Below are 19,766 nucleotides of genomic sequence, written 5' to 3' on the forward strand. Positions count from 1 at the left end.
CAACTATCAGTCCAGACCCGGGTGCTCCCAGGGCTGTGAACACATCATTCAGCCCTTGGGGTCCCAGTTTTCTCACCTAGAGAACTGGGGGATGGAGGGAACTGTTGGATCAGAAACTTGAGTGTTGCTTCTCATTTCATGCTAAATGGCTTGATGGATTTCACCTAGAGGGACCAGGCATCACGTGAACATGGGAGGTGACATTTCAGCCTGGTCACAAAGGATAAGCAGCCTTCTGATAAGTGGACACCCATCATGGAGGAATCATTATTTGCAGAGGCCCACAGGTGGGAAACCCATGGCTTTTTAAGGAAAGGCTAGAATGTAAAGGTAGGGAAAGAGAAGGCATCGTGGGTACCCCAAATGCCACCCTCTAGTGAGGCTCCTCCTTGAAAGATGAGCTGTCCCTTAAGAACTTTCTTCAAGTCAACAGTGCTAACTGGCTCGAAGACAGACGATCTCACAGAAACACACGTTTCTAAAAAGACACCCTTGAGTCTCTCTGCTTCTTACTCTGCTTAACTTTTCTTCATAGCAGTTCACACACTTGACATCCTGTCACATGTCCCTTGGTTAGTTGTATCTTTTTCCAATCCCCACTAGACTGTGAGTTCTATGCCAATTTTGTTGATTCTAATGTCCCAAGTGCCTGAACCATGCCTGCACCACCAAGTAGTTGTTAAATGAGCCACTGTCGGACATCTACAGCAGATGCAGATGCATCCGTAGCGTCTAGACACACAGGCCTCACACTTGAGGGTGAAAAAGAACTTGCCTAGGGAAGGAAAGCAGGGCCACTGTGGGGGAACAGGACTGGGAGTGGGTGGGGGAGAGGAAGGAAAAAGAATGAAGACTACTCTGGCAACTCCAGGCAGCGAGTGTGGTGACTGCGGGGCCTTCAAACCCGGATGACAAGCCACATCGAAGTTTCAACTTCTTTCTTTGGATTAGAGAAAGGGGAATGAAGGGAAGGGAGGGGGCTGGCAATAGGAAGGACAGTAGAATGAATCAGACATAACCTTTCTATGTTCATATATGATACATGAGCAGTGGAACTCTACATCATTCACAACCAGAAGAATGGGAAGTTGTACTCTATGTCTGTATAATATGTCAGAATACATTCTAGTGTCATGTATAACTAAAAAAGAACAAATTTTAAAAAGAATAACATAAATGAATTTTTTAGAAAAGTTCCAACTTCTGACACAGTCTCAAAATGTCTTTCTGTAGCAGGTGCCATCACCTGTCTCACAGGGCCATTATGTAGACTAGGTGACACAGTGCCTAGGGACCACTGAACCTACTCAGTGTATTTCAACCATATACAGGATCAGATATCACCCAATACCTGCCTGGCTAAAACCAGAGAGCAAAGATCCACAGGAGGCCAGGGACTCAGAGGGAAGCAAGAGTCAGACCAAAAAAAACTAGGGCGATGCAGAGGCCAACATCCCAGGTTACAGAGTCCACTTGGAAAACCAGCTGGCACTAGGGCTTGGGTAGGGTGTGTCCCCACCAACACCCATGTTGAAATTTGATCCCCAATATGGTAGCAGCTGTGGGAGGTGGGGTCTTTGGAATGTGACTAGACCAAGAGAGCACCACCCTCATGAATGGATCAGTTCTCTCTAGAGCAGGCTGTTGTGAAGCAAGCCTGGCATCTCCCCTCAGTCTCTCTCACCCAAGTGCTCCACCTGCACATGTCACTTCCCCTTTCCACTTGGCTGCCACAGAGACGCAGCATGAGGCCCTCACCAGAAGCCAAACAGATGCTGGGGCCATTCTCTTGGCCCTCCAGAACCATAAGTCAAAACAAATCTCTGTTGTTTTTTTTTTTTTATAAATTACCCAGACTCAGGCATTCTGTGATAGCAATAGAAAACAGACTTTATTGCAGGAGAAGCATGGAACAGACACAATCCCAGTCAGGGGACAAAGAGAGCTTCTTGGCAGTGACAGCCCAAGACAGCCACTTGAAAAGGGTTTGCACTTGAAAGAGGCTGGCTGCAGACCAGCCTCCTGGGTGTGTGCACTATCTCTGCAGTTAAGCAATGAAAAGCCACCAGGACAGAGGGAACTAGCCTCCCTACATCAGAGTATGGCCCCACTGAAGACAACAGGGGAGAAGACAGGACTGGGATTATGGTGACAGGCAAAGCATTTCCTGAGTTGGAAAGGGGACTCTGGGTTGGACAGGGAGGAGGTGAATGGCTTCTGCAGCTTTCCGCACAGAGCCACCACCTGCCCATCATCTGGAGGCCTTTTTGGATGCACAGCTACTGCTCGAGGTTTTGGCAAGGGGATCCTTGAGCTCGCCGCCACAGCTGCCTTTAGTCTTGACCTCCATAGCCACAGGTTTGTAGCTGTAACTGGTCGAGGTGCCAAAGCCCACATTGAAGCCAGCCCCTCCTGCGCCTGCATTGGTGCTGCTGATGACAGCTGTAAGGGCAGAGAGAAGACCCCAGCCCAGTCGGCCCTGTGCCCTGGACTACTCCTTCAGCATGCTCTCTCTCTTTTTCACTCTCTTTAGTTTGCTAAGAGATTTTCATGAGCTCTGATATGTGGCTTCATTTTTCATGTACTCATCCCCATATAATCAAGCTTTTTCTAGTGGTCTGTGAAAATTTATAAATACCAGAATTTCAGCTCTTAGCAGCCAGGACTCTTCTCAGGAACTTCCCCACAGACAGAACCAAATGATGACAGGCCCTTCACTGAGGGAGACCTTCTGATGGCTGCTGATGCCGAAAGAGGCTGCTGGCAGTATCCCTGCCTCTCCGAATGCAGCACCTCCCCACCTCTCCCCAGGGTTTAAGCATAGAGTGGGTTGTTTCAGCTGCTCTTTTTCATTATTCAGCTTTCAGGTCCCCCTTAACTCCTTTTCCTGAAATCTGGGACTTCTACATTGGCCTGACCTCAATAGGAAAAGAAGGTCATCATTAAGCATTGTTCTTATAGCCAACAGTTGGATTAGACACTGTTGGGTATCACTGAATTTTTCGGTAGATTGCACTTCTGTTTTTCATAATATTGTTATTCTCCATCCATCATTTCCCTGTGGTTACTAAAGCCAGTTCCCTGATTTCTGTTTTATATCATGGGATTAAAAGGCCAGATTTCTAGTAAGGTGATGAAGGGTGGTACTGAGATGTGCAGGTACTTACAGATGCTCACGGAATTTGGGTATTCACCAGACATCCTGCAAAGGGAGAAGAAAACAGGTAAATCTTTCTTAAACAATTGCCCCATCTTTGAATTAACCTCTCCTCTCAGAACATGCTCTCCAAGCTCATCCCATCCTCTTCCCATATCCCAGGAGGACCTCTCAAGAAACAGAGGACTAAAGTGAACTCTGTTGTAGGGAGTCATTCTCCACCAGAGGCATCAGGATTGTCTCTTCTGTGAGACAGCTTTGCCTCCAGTCCTCTATAATTATGCCATTAGTCTTAGACAATTAAGAAAGAGCCCACATCCTTACTGGGCCCTAGGCTTCTCCAAAGTGACCTTGAACTTGAATGACCCTTGGAGGCCATCTTGTCCCTCCTCTCCAAGCCAGGTGAAGGACCATAGGATGTTCTGTTTTTCTAACACTGCTGACATTGATACTCCCTGTCCCATGACCTCTTTGGGACTTTTACAACTGAGTCCTTCTTGCTGTCTAACTTAAGCCTTCCGTACCACGTGGCAAGCCCATGTGCTGTAGGATTTATTCAGTTGGACCTTAACAGAACTAACCCGCTTGCCTTTGGGCTGCCTACTAAAGAAGAGAGAACACTGCCCCAGGCAGAAGGTATCTGCCCCTCACCTGCTCTCCTCGCCCTCCAGCAGCTTGCGGTAGGTGGCGATCTCCACGTCCAGGGCCAGCTTCACGCTCAGGAGCTCCTGGTGATCGCGCATCATCCGGGCCAGCTCCTCCTTGGCCTGCTGCAGGGCGCCCTCCAGCTCATCCAGCTTGGCCCGGGCATCCTTAAGGGCACAGTCACCCCTCTGCTCCGCGTCAGCGATGGCCGTCTCCAGACTGGAGCACTGGTGGCAAGCAGATTTAGCACTTTACATCAGAGCCCAGTTCTGACATCTTGCTTGGACATCGCCCCCTCCTGTGGCCCTGACTGATAGCAAATGCTTTGAGATCCTCCAGGTTGATCACTAGAGGTGAATCCATCCTTCCCCTGGCTCACCCCAGTTGATGCCTCCGCATCTGAAGATGGAAGTACTGTTTTTAATGTGACAAACTCCTGCTGTTAGGTAAAATCAGGTGACCTGCCAGAGGACACTGCAGATGGGGCTGTGTGCTTGCATGCATGTAAAAGCCTCCGGGGACTTCTTGAGTCTTTTAGTATGGACATGTTCTGGTCACTCAGCTAATGTTTGGTGGGATCTAAGGATCAGGCTTCTTTGTGGAGTGTCCCCTTTCTGTGGAGGCAAGTTTACTTCATGTCCAGAAAAACCACAACTGAACCAGAGGAAAAATGGATTTCTAGAATGCCACCTTCTTCTGTTAGGCAACCCCCAGAATGCCATCTCCCATGGCATTTTGGGTGAGTAACTCACAGCCTGAGGAGACGCCCAGGACCTAGTTGCCTAACCACAGAAAACCATGTCTCATCCTTGGAACTGTGAAGGTCTAGTGATTTGGGGGATGGTAATAAATTCTGTCATTTGAATTCAAACTGTCCTTTGCTCTTTTTTGTTGATCAAGAACCCCAGAATGAACCCAGGGCACATCAAAAGCTTAGGTCTTGTGAATGCAGTGTCTGAAATCTTGACATTCTTTGATACAAATGCTACATTTGTTACTCTGAGCTTCTTTGAGCAGGGCAGGAAAGGCCCTTGACTGAAGGCCCTCAAAAGGAGACTTGATGAGGACCGAGTGTCACAAAGGATATCACATGTTTACTACAGAGACATCTTCCCTGACCCCCAGAACACAGTGACATTCTGATCTTAAAAAGTCACTTTCTGGTAATAAGTGCACCCAACTGTGAGCACACAACATTTTATCAGCTAGATACCATCATCAAATGCCAAGGGAGCTTCAACATCACAATTTTTTCTTGCATTTACATATATCTTGATTAAGCAAAGAACTTAAATAAGTTCTTACTTAATTCTAAGTTCTTATTTCTTCTTCCCAGCATTATGAGCCTACTACACAGAGGAGTAGTAGTGTGTGTGTGTATATATGTGTGTTCACACATGTGCACATACATGTGCACAGGCACAGGATGAGGGGTGAGGAATGAAGTGAAGGGCAAGGAAATGGGACAACTGGTCTCCACAGAACCACAGGTGAGGTGGCACAAGTGTGGTTGCAATCATGCTATCCCAGAGATGGGGAACTGAGTGCAGTGCCCGCCACATGTAACCACCGTGGGGAAGACCCCCACCAGGGGCTTAGGCTGAGTCTAGGGTGGGAGGCTATTTCTTCCCCATTTTGTTCCAAAATCAACTGCAGATTCTCCTTCCTCCAACAAGAAATAGCCATGTCAAACCTTAAAAAGGCTTCCTTTTACCTACAGCATCAGGCCTAAACCTACTGCCTGACTTAGAAGGTGTCCAGAATCCGCCTACCCCTACCTCGTGGTCTCTACTCCAGGCCACCTTGCTGCATTACCTGCCTTCTGCCCCAGGGAAGCAGCCCTCCTCCCTGCACATGCACCATGCACGTGCCTGCCTCCGTCCGTGGCTCCTGCTGGCTCCTTCGGTGGCACACCTCTCAGTCTTCCCTTTGCCTCCCATCCCGGTGCAATCCCAGCCCCTGCAGACAGCTTCCCTCGCGTCCCCACTCATCTCCAGCCCCTCTGGATTCCCATGGCATCTACAGTGCACGCTGCGCTGTGTAGAAGGCGCTGCTATCCCCATGCGCTCGATCCTCCCCTCCCTATGAGTTGTAAATACCTCCGGATCGGACCACGTCTTACCCTTTATTCATATTCTGTCTTGTCCAGATGGGTGCCCAATCAACCCCATTCATGGACTCATTTCATAGAACCCACCTGCTTCTTCACATTTCCTATTTCCGAGTGGATCCTCTGAACCAGCCGGTTGAGCTCCGAGATCTCTGTCTTGGTGAGCTTGAGGTCGTCCCCATGCTGGCCTGCTGCAACCTGCAGTTCCTGGATCTGAGGTTGGATGGCAAGAGAGAAGGAGCACAGGTCAGATAGAAGTCACCTGCTGAGGGGTGCTCAGCACAGGGACGGTGCCCCCAAGCATTCTCATTATTGAAGCAATATGAGGGCAAGAGAAGGAGTTGGGGGGTAAGTGGGCAGGAAATAATGCTTTTCTTCTGGAGAGGAAGGGCCCTACCCTAATTCAATAGGATTCTTGGGTTCTCAAACATGAGAGCCTTGTAGAGTTTGAATTTTCTGTCCTCATTTTGCTTGAGTTGGAAAGAAGAAGAAAACCTGAGATATGTAGGTTATTCATAGACACGATATCAAAGTTCTATCAGGGTTGTGGCTGTCATGGCCTCAGAGTTCAGTCAAAGGCCAGGGCAGGGGAAGGGCTAAGCCCCATGTGCATTCCTAACACATGCCAAGACTGCGGGTGATCTCCCCGGGCCATGGAGAGGCATTTCCACACACATGCACGTACACATCAAATGCACACACAAGCACATACATACACACACATGCCACGTGTGCACATAAGCATGCACAATGCAGTCCCAGCTGTAGTTACTGGGCTTTGGCGCATCTGGCACCCAGCTCACCTTGCCCTGATACAGGGCCTCGGCCTCAGCCTTGCTCTTCTGGGTGGTCTCCTCATACTGGGCGCGGACCTCATCAATGATGCTGTCCAGGTCCAGCTGCCGGTTATTATCCATGGACAGGACAACAGATGTGTCACTGATATGGGACTGCATCTGAGCAATCTCCTGGAGGACAGTGAGGGGAAGGGAGCCAGTTAGGGGGTCCCTGTGAGGGGACCACTTCTCCTGACCCTCCCTGGGCACATGTCTTGCTATCCTCAATGTGGAGCTCTGCCTCAGTGTCACCGGTTGTCTGGCATGAGAGTGGGTCCTTGAGCTTCAGACCCCCGTGATGGGACCGCTCTCTACCATGCCCTCAGGACTCTCCCACCCCTCTCCACTCTTCCTCAAAATCTAGCAAGGCCCCCCTTGCCCCACAGAATCAAGCCACTCTTCATGTGGCACTTGCAGGCCTCAAGGGAATGACTGCCACCTTTCCCCTCTCCAGGTTTCTGTTTCCTCCCACACCCCTGGAGCTTTGACAGCAGGCTTCTGGATCATCACTTCTTCTGCCCCTTCAGGCAGGAACATCGGGCCCTTCCCAGCACCCACTGAACTCCTTTCTCCAGGCTCTAGGATGGCCCAGGTGGGATTCACCCTGCTTTGCCTCTGCTCTCTCAAAGCTCCTCTGCATATTGGTTTTCGTGCCTGGCCATGAACTCCTGGGGGACAGGGATCATTCCCTCTCCCTCAAAGCCTTGGTCATTGCTTAGCACCCAGTGAGGTCTTGGCAAATGTCAGCTGCACCAAGTTAAAGACTTCTTCCTCCCACCCCTTGGCCACAAATCCTTGGTCAAGGGCAGCATCCCATAACACAGAGGTCAGCAAAGTCCTTACCCCTTCGTAGAGATCCTTGAAGAATTTGATCTCCTCTGTCAAGGAGTCCACCTTGGCCTGGAGCTCTACCTTGTTCATGTAGGCAGCATCCACATCCTGGGGTACATAAGACAGTCAGGCTGCCCTAGATGGACAGCTGCCTTCCCTGCCCTGCCCTCCCTGCCACAAAAAGCCACAGCTCCCTGGTGCTATCTACCTCCCTGACCTCATGTTTTGGAATGACCCAATTCCTGAAAGCAAAACAACTCAAGTGCAGTACAATAGCCACACTAGAAGTACAGCAGAATGTCTGGATTTAAGCTGGCACATGCTAGGATCAGCCACATCCCAGGAAGGGACTTGGTGCAAGGAACTAGAGTTAGAATCCCAGTCACCCTTGCCCAAAGAACTGAGTGGCCCAGAGCGTCCCTTCCCTCATCTTGCGAACACCACTGGGCCAGGCGGTCAGGACCCCTCCAGGCATCTTCCAACCGTGCCTGGGCCCTCTCACCTTCTTCAGCATCACAAACTCATTCTCGGCAGCAGTTCGTCTGTTAATCTCCACCTCGTACCTGTTGAGATAATGCAGCTGTGAAAACCCTCACCAAGCAGTCAGTGGTCCCCTCTATGCCACAAGTGGGGTGGAGACCAGGAACTTCTGGTGCACACATGACAGTTCCAAAGGGCATGGGGGCAAGGACAGGCTCAACGTCCATTTCCAGCTCCTCAGCTCATAGGCAGTCTTCCCTAAAATGGTTCACCTGAGAAAGCACCAGTGGTGGAGAGTCCCCCAGATCTACCTTCCCACCTTCCTCTCAAAACTGGCCGCTTCTGTGTCACAGCAGAAAGGCACACACCTTCATATGCTGCTATGGCCCAGGGTGCCAACGTCTCCCAGGCACAGAACAAACACTGTATGTTGTATCTGTTTCTTAAACATTTTTTCCTCTTCCAGGTGAAGTGAGGTCTTAGAAACTGTTTGAATGGGACTGGGATGTTCTTCACACAGACATATTATAAATTGGGGAGGGCAGATTATGGATCATTGTATTTAAACAGACCACCTCTTCCATCCCTTGCTATTATCAAAGAATGTACTACAGGACATTTGTTAGAACAAGAACTTGAGCATTGGTAAAAAAATAATAAAATAATAATACTAACAATAATAATGATAATATAGAATGTCAGATATACATACAAGGAAGAATTCAGGCTTATAAAGAAAGTCTGCAATATGATATGATATGAATGAACTTTGAGGACATTATGCTAACTGAAATAAGCAGTTACAAAAGGTGAATATATATCATTCCATTTATATGAGGTTCTTAAAGTAACAAATCATAGAGATGGGAAATTGTATGATGGTTGCCAGGGACTAGAGAGAGGAAATGCTTTCTGGAAATTTGGAAGATAAGTGACTTTATCAACTAGGAAAAACACGCTTTTTTGCAAGTCAGATGGTTTTCAATTTTTTAAAAAAAGAAAGAGAAGGGAGGAAGAATAGGAAAGACGGTAGAATGAATTGGACATAACTTCTCTATGTTCATATATGAATATATGACTAGTGTATGTCCACATCATTTACAATCACATTCATAATTAGAATAAGTTCTACTCCATGTATGTATGATATGTCAAAATACACTCTATTGTCATGGATATGTAAAGAGAAAAAAATAACTGTGAAGGACTACAAAAGAAAGAAAGAAAGAAAAGCCTACATTGTCAGCTGTGGATCATTTAAAATGATTTATAATGATGAGTCATTAATGTGGTTTTAACATGTGATCATTCACCTAAGAATTATATGTTTAACGTGGGGCATTTTGCAGGAAGTTGGGATCAGTGAGCAAAACAAACTCCTTCCTTTAGGAAGCAGAGTAATACAAACAATAAATAAGTAAATTATATAGAATACTGGAAAATGATAAGTGCTATGAAAGAAAGAAAAAACAAAAAAACTGGGAACACATCCAGAAAACTGAATAACACTACTCTCACAAAACTCTTTACAATCTATTTGTATGAATAGTTTTCCAGAACTTGCAGAGGAATGAAGATAATATTAGACTAGAATCCTATAATTCTAACAAGAATCAACATCCTCCATGGATAACTAAGCCAATGAAAGAAAATCAGCCCTGTTCAACTCATTAAGAAATCTGTTTCCGCTGGGGAATGATATTGGCCAAATTATATTATATTGTGTGCACGTATGAATAAGTAACAACAAGTCCCACCATTATAATAATTATCATGCAACAATAAAAATACAGAAAAAATCAAAATAAATTTTTAAAATAAAAATTTAAAACCTTCTTTTTGAAAACTATTTTTATGTCTTATACTTATTTAACAAAATTAACAACATATTTTTTTATTTGAATAACTCAACCCAGAATAAATCTTAAGCATTTAAAAACTCATGGTAATTAAGAAATAAACTTTCTAAAATTTCAAGTTACAGGTGTATTTCATGAGCAAGGTCAATAAAAGACATAAAGGTATAAAAATATATTACATTGTAATCAAATGATATGGGGAAAGTGGCTTGAAATTTTCAGTTCCAATGGGACAAGGGTCAGGTTGAGTTTATAATTTTTAAAGCAAAACTTTTTATTAACTTTTTGATGAAAGACGGTGGGTATTAAACTGCAGTGGCACCTAGATGCAAGTGAATATATTTAAATGATGATGTAGCCAATATAATTCTAAATGGCAATATACATAATATGCTTGAAATGACAGCCTTTACAACTACTTAAATTCATAAGAATTTTTAGGAGTCAAATTTTTAAAATAAATTGTGAGAATGTTTTTAAATGGTGAGTTTTTAAAAATTATTTTAGGGAATCTATGAGAAAAACCTCATGGTATAGAATGATGCTAAAGACACACACTATCTTTTAGAAACTCATAGTTTAATGGGAAGGTAAATGCACTAAAGCTGTTAATTCAAGGATGTTTTATAATTAGGAGCTTCTATGCAATGTCATAACAGTTACAACATAAAAAAGACCCACAGACGGAAGAGATTAGTGATAAAATTAAATTTAAAATAATCATAATAAATGCAAGTAATATTTATTTAACTACCTTTCTTCATGCTAAACATCATGCTAAGCTTTTCAGTAATTCTTTTAATTCCCACAACAGTTCTATGAGGTCAGTTGTATCTCAAGTTTACAAATGGTGCTAAAGATATTAAGAGACTTGGCCAAGGTTATACTGGTAGTTTATAGTGAAGTTAGGACTCAAATCTAGGACTTTGACATCAGGGAAACAATGTCTTACACATGTGTTGTACTTTAATTTTTTTAAGAGCTGTGAAGACATAACTATCAGGCATTATCTTCTCAACAGCTTTTTTTTAGGTATTAAGGCAGGTATCAGCATTTGATTTTGGGTTGGGGGTGCTGGGGATTAAACCCAGGGTTACTCTGCCACTGAACTACATCCCAAGTCCAAGTCCCCCTCTTTTGGGTGGAGGCGAGGGGAGAGAGTCCCACTAACTTACCCAGAACTTGGGACCCTCCTAGGTAAGTGTCTGGGATTACATTTGCACACCACCCCACCAGGCTCATATTTGATTTTTATAAATTTTATTAACTAAATTCACAGTGCATCAGGAGGCTCACCTATGCTGCTCAATGAGTTAATGGCAATTCTGCAACTCCAGACCTTTAACCTCTAAAAGGTATAGTCCCTGGAGGCCTCTGCCAGGGACTTCCAGCCTGCAGCCTCCTCTTTCTTCCATACCTTGCTCAAACACCACTTGGAGTCCAATTTACCTCTTAATTCCACTTGAACTCAGTCCACACTGTATTCATTTTTGTTATCTGAAAGTATTCTGCAAGTTTGCCCCTACAATCTATGTGCTCTCTGTGGTCAGGGACTATGTCACCTCCCTTGGGGTCTCTATGCAGGCTCAGGCCAGGGTTCCTTTTCAGAATACAGTTGGACAGGCATTGAATGGGGAGCAAGAGAATGAATTCAGTTCTGATCATCTCCACTCCCTGGAAGTGCAGACGAGGTCACCTGTGCCTAGAAATGCTGACAACTGGAAGCAAACTTCCAAACTGTCAGGTCACAGTGAACCTCTCATTATTGGCTCAACTCAGAGGGAGACACAATATGGGCTTCCAAACACATTTTCACTTATTCTCCTGAAAGGTGAGGTTCAAAGGCACACATGCTTCAACATGAAGTAAGTCTTCATTTTTGCTTAGATTTGAAATTTGTTCTGGGATTGGCAGAGCATCTCACTTTCTGGGAACTACCATGGAAAGTGTCAGTCAGGAGAAACTACAAAGCCCCTTGAGTTGTCCATCTGATTGAGCCCATTCTCTTTCCCCATTCCTCTATTTCCAATGCTAGAAACTGAACACACATTTCCTGTAATTCAGAGCACCTTTCTGGATAGATCCATTGTTTTCCTAAGTCTCATTCTGTTTAAATGACTCCCCCTCCTCTGTGGGAAAGAAAACAGCAATGCTCTCAGCAAAGGAACTAAGAAGGCAAAAAGAAATTGGCTTGAGATGGAAACCTCATCTGTAGTCAGACTCTGCAGTGGGCTCTGCTCTGCCTCCCACTCACCTCTTCTTGTAGTCCTCCACCACATCACGCATGCTCCTCAGCTCCGAGTCTAGCCTCACCCTGTCTCCAGAAAGTGTCTCCAGCTGCTTCCGCAGGGTACTGATGTGGGCTTCATAAATGGACTCCAGGCTTTTCCTGCTGTTGTTCAGGTCCAGCTGCTGCAGCAGGTTCCACTTGGTCTCCAGCACCCGGTTCTGCTGCTCCAGGAACCGCACCTGGAACACAAAAGTGGTCAAGGCCCAGAGGCTGCATGTTGTTGCCTCTTGAGAGGGGAACAGGAAGGCTCATCAGAGGCAGAGTCAACTTAGCAGACATGCTCATCTGGGTCTCTAAGACAAGAAGCAAGATCCAGTTGAAAATAAATCAGGAGGCAGACTTGAGCAACGGTGCCATCTGGCTCTGCCTCGGTGAGTTTTCATGTGACTGAGAGTTTTTCCTGCTATACATGCTGGGAAGCGGGGAGAGGGGAGAATTGAACTGAGAAGCAACTGGAATATCTCACTAGTGGTTTGGATGCTCTTCCTCCCATGGAGACTAAATTGCTCTTGTTTCTTACTGTTCAAAGTGGGTTCTCACATCTTTACAGGGGTTCCTTCAACTTTAGTCCCTCTGCTGCTCACCCACATCCTTCTTGTCACCTATGTCTAAACTTGGGGGACAGGAGAAAACATGCTCAGGAACAACACGCTTAGAAAGAGGAAGCAGATGGCCCCTGTCTTCCAAAATAGTAGCTGTGTTTCTTTAACTCATGGCCTTTCCCCTCCGGCCACCTCACTCCTCCTTAGCAGAGTGAGAAAGAGGTCCACCCTCGGCTGTTTATCAACTTGGGCTCATTTCTTATGTCTTAGTTTCCTCATCTGCAAGGCAGAACAATAACAGAATTCTAGGTTGTGCATTGACAAACAAGTCCCTTGGGACAGTACCAGTTGCTGTCCATCATGCTGAGTGATGTCTCCAATGATGTGAGCTATTGTCATTATAATTAACGTTCCTATGTCACACTCATGGTCTAGACCTGCTACCCCAGTAGAGACAAGAGAAGCCCATTCCTGTCTCCTCCCATTCACTGGGGTCACTGCCACTGAACCGTCAGAGTCACCTTCCTTGTTACATTTTGGAGAACAATCCCTCCCCAAACATAGAACCTGACATGCCCTCTTTCCAAATGTCCCCTCAGCCTGATGCTAGTTTTCTCTTTTCTCTCGCCTCCTCTTCAATCCCCTCTTGCCTTTTAATTTCTCTCCATTCACCAAACCCTGTGACATTCCCCAGCCTACATCCCTCTAACTCCCTTGTGCTGAGTGTGTGTTCCCATTTCCTTGAGTGAAACTGGGAGCCATCAAAGGATCCATTCTACAAGTCTCCTGCCTCTGAGCATGCCGTCCTTCCCAGAGTCTTGTCCCATACAAGGAAGGAACAGGCTCCCCTGTATTGGGAGTTTGTGCCAGTCACTGTAAACATCCCAGCTGATCATTAAACTCACTGGGGTAGGATCCTTTACTGTGACATTTTACAAAAAGGAAAGGTAGGCTCAGAAAGGGATTAGTTCACCCTGGTTCACATGCAGCTCATCCTCAGGAGAATGGGTACAGAACTGGGGGGAGGCGGGGAATAGGGGTAATGCAGGGACAGGCACATGTTCCAGTACCCACCTTGTCGATGAAAGAAGCAAACTTGTTGTTCAGCACCTTGATCTGCTCCTTCTCCTGGGCGCGCACCTTCTGGATCTCAGAGTCTAGCTCCACATTGAGGGGGGCCAGGAGGCTCTTGTTGACAATGACCTGGGGGATGCCCCCAGGAGGGCACACGGACGGACACGTGGGCCCCAGTCCTGCCCTGCCAAACACTGTGCCCACGAAGCCGCCTGGGCGGCCGCCGCCCACACCCCCATGGCCCAGGGCATAGCCGCCACCCCGCGCTGCTGCACTGAGCGCCAAGCGCCGGCCGCCCCCCACGCAGAAGAGGCTCTTGCTACCGAAGGTGGCAGCGCTCTTGACTCCGGCCCTAAAGGAGGCAGGACTGCTGCTGAACCGGCCAGAGATGACAGCCGAGCAGCCGCTGAAGCCCAGGCGCTCCCCGCTGGGGTAAAGGGTCAACTGGCGGCTCATGCTGGTGAGGACGGGTCGCTGGGCGGTGCAGGGCAGGGCAGCAGGCCAGGTGCAGACAACAGCTGCTCTCTCTACACAGCTGGCCCCTTAAATAGCCCAGTGAGGCCGGCAGCCTGGAGTCACCCTAATTTGTATGTTGGGAACACTTTTTAGGTGACTCGGGGCCCCCTGGGTTCTTCATTTAGGAAATGAGCATCCTTTCCCCAAGATTTTTGTCTCTTCCCCCTGAACTCTCCATGAATCCCCTATAAAAATGACCAGAACCCTGTATTTTCTTTGCTTACCTCCTGCATTATAATAATTTAGCTTCCTTATCTCTACTTGCTGTCCTCCAATTACTGGGGTCATCACTGCGAAGATCTTCAGTGGACGATTCCAGTGGGTCTGGCCTGTGGGTGTGGTACATGCAACAGATGTCCAGGCTGGTTCCTCATCAGAAGGACATGCGCAGGATCAAGAATATTCTGGAGGGGCTGGAGTTATGGCTCAGTGGTAGAGCACTTACCTAGCATGTTCAATTCTCAGCATCACACATAAATAAATGAATAAAATGAAGGTCCATCAACATCTAAAAATATATTTGAAAAACAAAAGAATATTCCAGAGAATCATCCTAAACCCATTCCTCCCTCTACCCCCATTCCTGGAGGATGAGAGCTCCTTCTGAGTACCAAGGAGAATATTAAGAGAGAGGAGACAGGCTCTTCTGCAGGGACCTCACTGTGACTGACTTCAAGCCACTAAAAACTGTTCAACTGGCTGGGGGTGATTTTGGGCAAGAGCTAGAAGATTTATCCAGAAAAGCATTTCCAAATTAAGAATAGGGGAGATACTTTCCAGGAAAGAGGAAAGATGGGGAGATGGCAGGGAATACTTTAGGCATTTAGAAAATGCTCTTTCTGGGCTGGGGTTGTAGCTCAGTGCTTGCCTAGCATGTGTGAGGGTTCTATCCCTAGCACCACATAAAACTACATAAATAAAATAAAGATACTTTGTCTATCTACAACTAAAAATATAGAAAGAAAGAAAGAAAGAAAGAAAGAAAGAAAGAAAGAAAGAAAGAAAGAAAGAAAGATAGATGGATGGATGCTCTTTCCTGAGTTTTTTTGTTTGGTTTAAGAGAAAAAGAAGCTCATTCATCTGATCCCAGAAACCTCTGATCAGGGCATTTCTGATCAGGCATCTCAGAGTCCCCATCAAACTGGGACTGAATAATAGGAAGGGCTGGAAAAGACTCCTCAGATCTGAAATCCAGAACCAGATTCTAGAAGTTCATTCCATACAAACTACAGAGCATCTTTCTCTAGTCTAATCCAACTTCCTTTTCTCTAACTTAAATTGCCTTGGAGTTCTCTCTTCTCTGAGAAACAGTCTCCTGTTCTCAGAGTTGGTCCCCAGTTGGAATTGTGTTTTATTAGTCTCAGTGCTCAGTCTGTCTGAGCCCTGGGCATGAGTTTTGCTTCATCAAAGAGACAAGGCCCATAGATTGACCCTTTCATCCCCCACTGCCCCAGTGCTGAACCAGGGCCTGGGCACCAGGGACATTCAGGATGATTGTGAAACAGACTGCTTGGAACAGAGCTCATTGCTGTACCTTAGTTATGCCCTAGAGCTTCCCTTCGGCCCTCATGGGGTAGCCAGATGATACCTGGGTGTACTGACTGGCATGGCCTCCACTGAGCCAATCACAGTGCATAATAACAGCCAAGCTGTTTGCCCCTTGGAGAACAAAGTGGCAGGGCATCCTTGGAGATGGACATAGATTGACAGATAGAAGAATCTGTGGTGTCCCCAGTGGGGAAGAGGGTGGGCTTTCTGTACTCTCTGTAGTCCCTTCCCTGTGGAGAGGGGAGACCTGTGGGACCAACAGGCCCTTTAATAAAGAAACTCCAGGTTGTGCTTTTCATTATCTCATGGGCTTTTCCTTATACCCCATAACTTTAGCCAGTTTTTTTTACTCATCGTCACAAGAAAGAGTTTAATTCCAGCCATTGAAACAGAAAAGCAAGAAAAGGATTTGAACTGGAGAATCCTTACATAGCATTGTCTTACGAAGGGAATCTTTGAAGTAACTTTTTTTCTGGAAAGTTTCTAAGAAGTTGAGACACCCATCCCTCTGGGACCAGGGCTCTTCTGCCCAACAACAAAGAACAGGTAAAATGAGGTTTTCTTATCTTCCCATTAGTGCTTCATTGGCTAGATGAATCAGGAGCTCCTCAACCCCTGAGATCACCTTTATTACAGATTATAAAGAGACGGAAGTGACACACTCAGGGCAGATCAAAGGTGGCTGAGCCATGGAACCTAGCTCTGATAGCAGCTTACTGTGTCACCTCAGGCCCTGGTAACCACCTCTGTCTTTAGTTCTTGTATTACAGCAACCCCAGGATTGGAGTCTAATCCCAGAACATCACCCTTTGAAACCAGCATGCCATAACAAAGATGGATGAAGCCACTCTAAGCAGAGACTTGTAAATGTGCTGGTTAAACTGGGTCTCTCTTGTCCTGGAACACTCATGTGAGGGAAAGTAATAGATATTGGGGGATGGGAGTGTGAGGGCACATTCTGTGCTGGATTAAAAAATATTAACCAAGTGTCTCATTACAGAACTTTCTAGAACCATTAATATGCTGACTACTGGAAGATTTTTAGGGCAGTAGAACTACTCTATATGATACTCTAATAGTTGATACTGTCTTTATGCATTTGTCCAAGCCCATGAGCCCCAACATAAACTATGGATTCTAAGTGAGAGAATGTAGGTTCATCAGCTGTAACAAATGAACCACTCTGGTGGAGATGCTGATAATGGGAGAGGCTCTGCTCATGTGAGAGCAGAGCTACATGGGAAATCTCTCCACCTGCCACTCAGTTTTACTATGAACCTGTAACTGCTCTAACATTTTAAATCTATATATACATATACAAATGTATGGATGGATAGTACTAAACTATGTTAACAAGAAAAATAGTACTTAGTGCTTTCTGCTGTACCAAAGGGTTATACAAAACTCAATCTTTTCCACATGTGTTGACTGAGAAGTAGGATTGTGAATAATTTCCTTTTTTAATATTTCTGATTTGTACAACCTGAGCATATAGTGTTTTTTTTTTTTTTTTACAAATGAGCTATTTAAAAACAAAACTAAAGGGTAAGGAGAAAGAAAACTGATTCTTATATATTTATTTTTTAGTTGTAGTTGAGCACATACCTTTATTTCACTTATTTATTTTTATGTGGTGCTGAGGATTGAACCCAGGGTCTCGCACGTGCAAGGCAAACACTCGGCTGCTGAGCCACAACTCCAGCCCCATAAAGTACTCTTTTTATTTAAAAAAAAAAAAACAAAACAAAACCCAAAAAACTCCTCATTGTTTTCAAAACCTATTTTTATGCCATAGAGCTCTTTTTGGCCAAATATCTTAGTGGAACTAGGTTTTTAAGGAATATACTTTAAGAAACACTGAACAAGGTATCACCATTTCACCACTAAATAGACTTAAATTCCTTGAATCAAAACAGACTTGAACTTTAGGGGTCTTGTTAAGGAAGTCAGTTCCTGAGCCAACATGTTGGGGTGTTGGGCCTACATTTTCTTTTGTTAGGTGCAGGGTCTCTGGTCTAATTGCTAGGTCTTGATCCACTTTGACTTGAGCTTTGTGCAGGGTGAGAGATAGAATTTCATTCTACTGCATATGGATTTCCAATTTTCCCAGCATCATTTGTTGAACAGGCTATCTTTTCTCCAATGTATGTTTTTGGTGCCTTTGTCCAATATGAGTAGGTTTGTCTCTGTGTCTTCTATTGTGTTCCATTGGTCTTCATGTCTATTTTGTGTGCCAATACGATGCTGTTTTTATTCCTTTAGCTCTGTAGTATAATTTAAGATCTGGTATTGTGATTCCTCCTTCTGTCTCTAATGGGAATTTCATTGGATCTATATAGAACTTTTGGCAGAATGGCCATTTTGACAATATTTATCCTGCCTACTCAAGAATATGGGAAGGAGACCACCTCCACCAACCTGTGTGGGAACCCAGGCCCAGGGTAGACCCAGGTCCACCCCTCTGTCCTGCAGACCTATACTGGATCCAGGCCTAGGCCTAGGACTACCTCTGCCATCCATGCGGGAGCCCAGGCCCAGGGTAGGCCTGGGTCCGCAAGGTCCACGCCCTCACCCATGCCCACCTGGGAGCCCAGGCCTAACCCACCTCCATCTTGGGACACTGCAGCCATCGCCATAGCCCTCCCCATGCTGTAGCCTCTACCTTTCGACAACAGACAGGGCCTAGAGGCAGCTGCATCTCGGAACAGACATCCCAAAGCCAGTGTAAGTCTCATCATTTCAGCCCCATCTCTGAAAGAGGTTGCATCCATCTTGGGACATCCCCGCTGCTATCTCAAGTTACCTCTGCTAGTGCCACCACCACCTATATATAGTTGCAGTAGCTTCCATCTCGTGATCCGCAGGATCTGGAAGCCCAACACCAAAGTGAGGTACAGATAATCTGCATGGGTACTACAAAATTATAGGGCAGAAACTGTAATACCTCAGATCTGCACTGCAAGAAAGGAAGACACATAGACAACATGAAAAAAAAAAAAAGGAAAAAAATGCCCCAAACAAACCAGGATACTACAATAATAGAATCCATGGACAGCGCAAGTGATGAAATCTCAGAGAAGGAGTTCAGAATGTACATATTAAAATGATCTGTGAATTAAAGAATGACCTAAATGAGCAAATACAGGCAACCATTAATCATACCAACAAAGAGATAAGGGAGCAAATACAGGTAGCAAAAGATTACTTCAAGAAAGGGTTAGAGATTTGGGGAAAAAAAATCCAAAATCCTTGAAATGAAGGAAACAATAAACCAAACAAAAAACTCAATAGAAAGCATCACCAACAGACTAGATCACTTGGAAGACAGAACATCAGATAATGAAGACAAAGTGTACAATCTGGAAAATAAAGTTGACCACACTGTGAAGATGGGATAGCATCAAAAGACAAAATCTAAGAGTTATTGGGATAGAATAAGGCCCAGAGATTCAAACCAAAGGAATGCACAATCTCTTCAATGAGATAATATCAGAAAATTTCCCAAACATGAAGAAAGAATTGGAAAATCAAATACAATAGACTTAAGTGACACCAAATGTACAAAATTACAACAGATCTACACCAAGGCACATTATAATGAAAATGCCTAGCATACAGAATAAGGATAGAATCTTAAAGACCTCAAGAGACAGAAATCAGATCACATAGACAGGGAGACCAATTCGTATCTCAGCAGATTTTTCAACCCAGACCCTCAAAGCCAGGAGATCCTGGAACAACATATACCAAGCTCTGAAAGAAAATGGTTGCCAAACAAGAATCTTATATCCAGCAAAATTAAGCTAAAGATTTGATGAAGAAATAAAAACCTTTCATGATAAACCAAAGCTAAAAGAATTTACAGTGAGAAAGTCTGC

At 45.3% G+C, this 19,766-nt stretch overlaps 1 protein-coding gene across 1 annotated transcript; it reads right to left on the reverse strand.

The window, feature by feature from the left end:
- Positions 1 to 1,867: 1,867 nt before the first annotated feature.
- Positions 1,868 to 14,349, reverse strand: LOC107148663 (keratin, type II cytoskeletal 72). The gene is made up of 9 exons (XM_015493404.2): positions 13,825 to 14,349; positions 12,173 to 12,387; positions 8,082 to 8,142; positions 7,592 to 7,687; positions 6,716 to 6,880; positions 6,000 to 6,125; positions 3,809 to 4,029; positions 3,168 to 3,202; positions 1,868 to 2,442 (listed from the first exon to the last, which is right to left on the reverse strand). Exons 1-9 carry the CDS (start codon positions 14,278 to 14,280, stop codon positions 2,252 to 2,254), a joined length of 1,566 nt encoding a protein of 521 aa, XP_015348890.1. The 5' UTR covers positions 14,281 to 14,349; the 3' UTR covers positions 1,868 to 2,251.
- Between the last annotated feature and the right edge of the window lie 5,417 nt (positions 14,350 to 19,766).

The sequence above is a fragment of the Marmota marmota genome, unplaced genomic scaffold, assembly GCF_001458135.2.
Source record: "Marmota marmota marmota unplaced genomic scaffold, marMar, whole genome shotgun sequence".
Lineage (NCBI taxonomy): Eukaryota > Metazoa > Chordata > Mammalia > Rodentia > Sciuridae > Marmota > Marmota marmota.

Coding starts and splice junctions, on each gene's coding strand:
- LOC107148663 (XM_015493404.2), bottom strand. CDS start 14,280: ATGAGCCGCCAGTTGACCCTTTACCCCAGCGGGGAGCGCCTGGGCTTC. Junction 6,126..6,715: donor AGGCCCTGTATCAGGGCAAG/GTGAGCTGGGTG, acceptor ATCCAACCTCAG/ATCCAGGAACTGCAGGTTGC. Junction 4,030..5,999: donor TAGGAAATGTGAAGAAGCAG/GTGGGTTCTATG, acceptor GCTTGCCACCAG/TGCTCCAGTCTGGAGACGGC.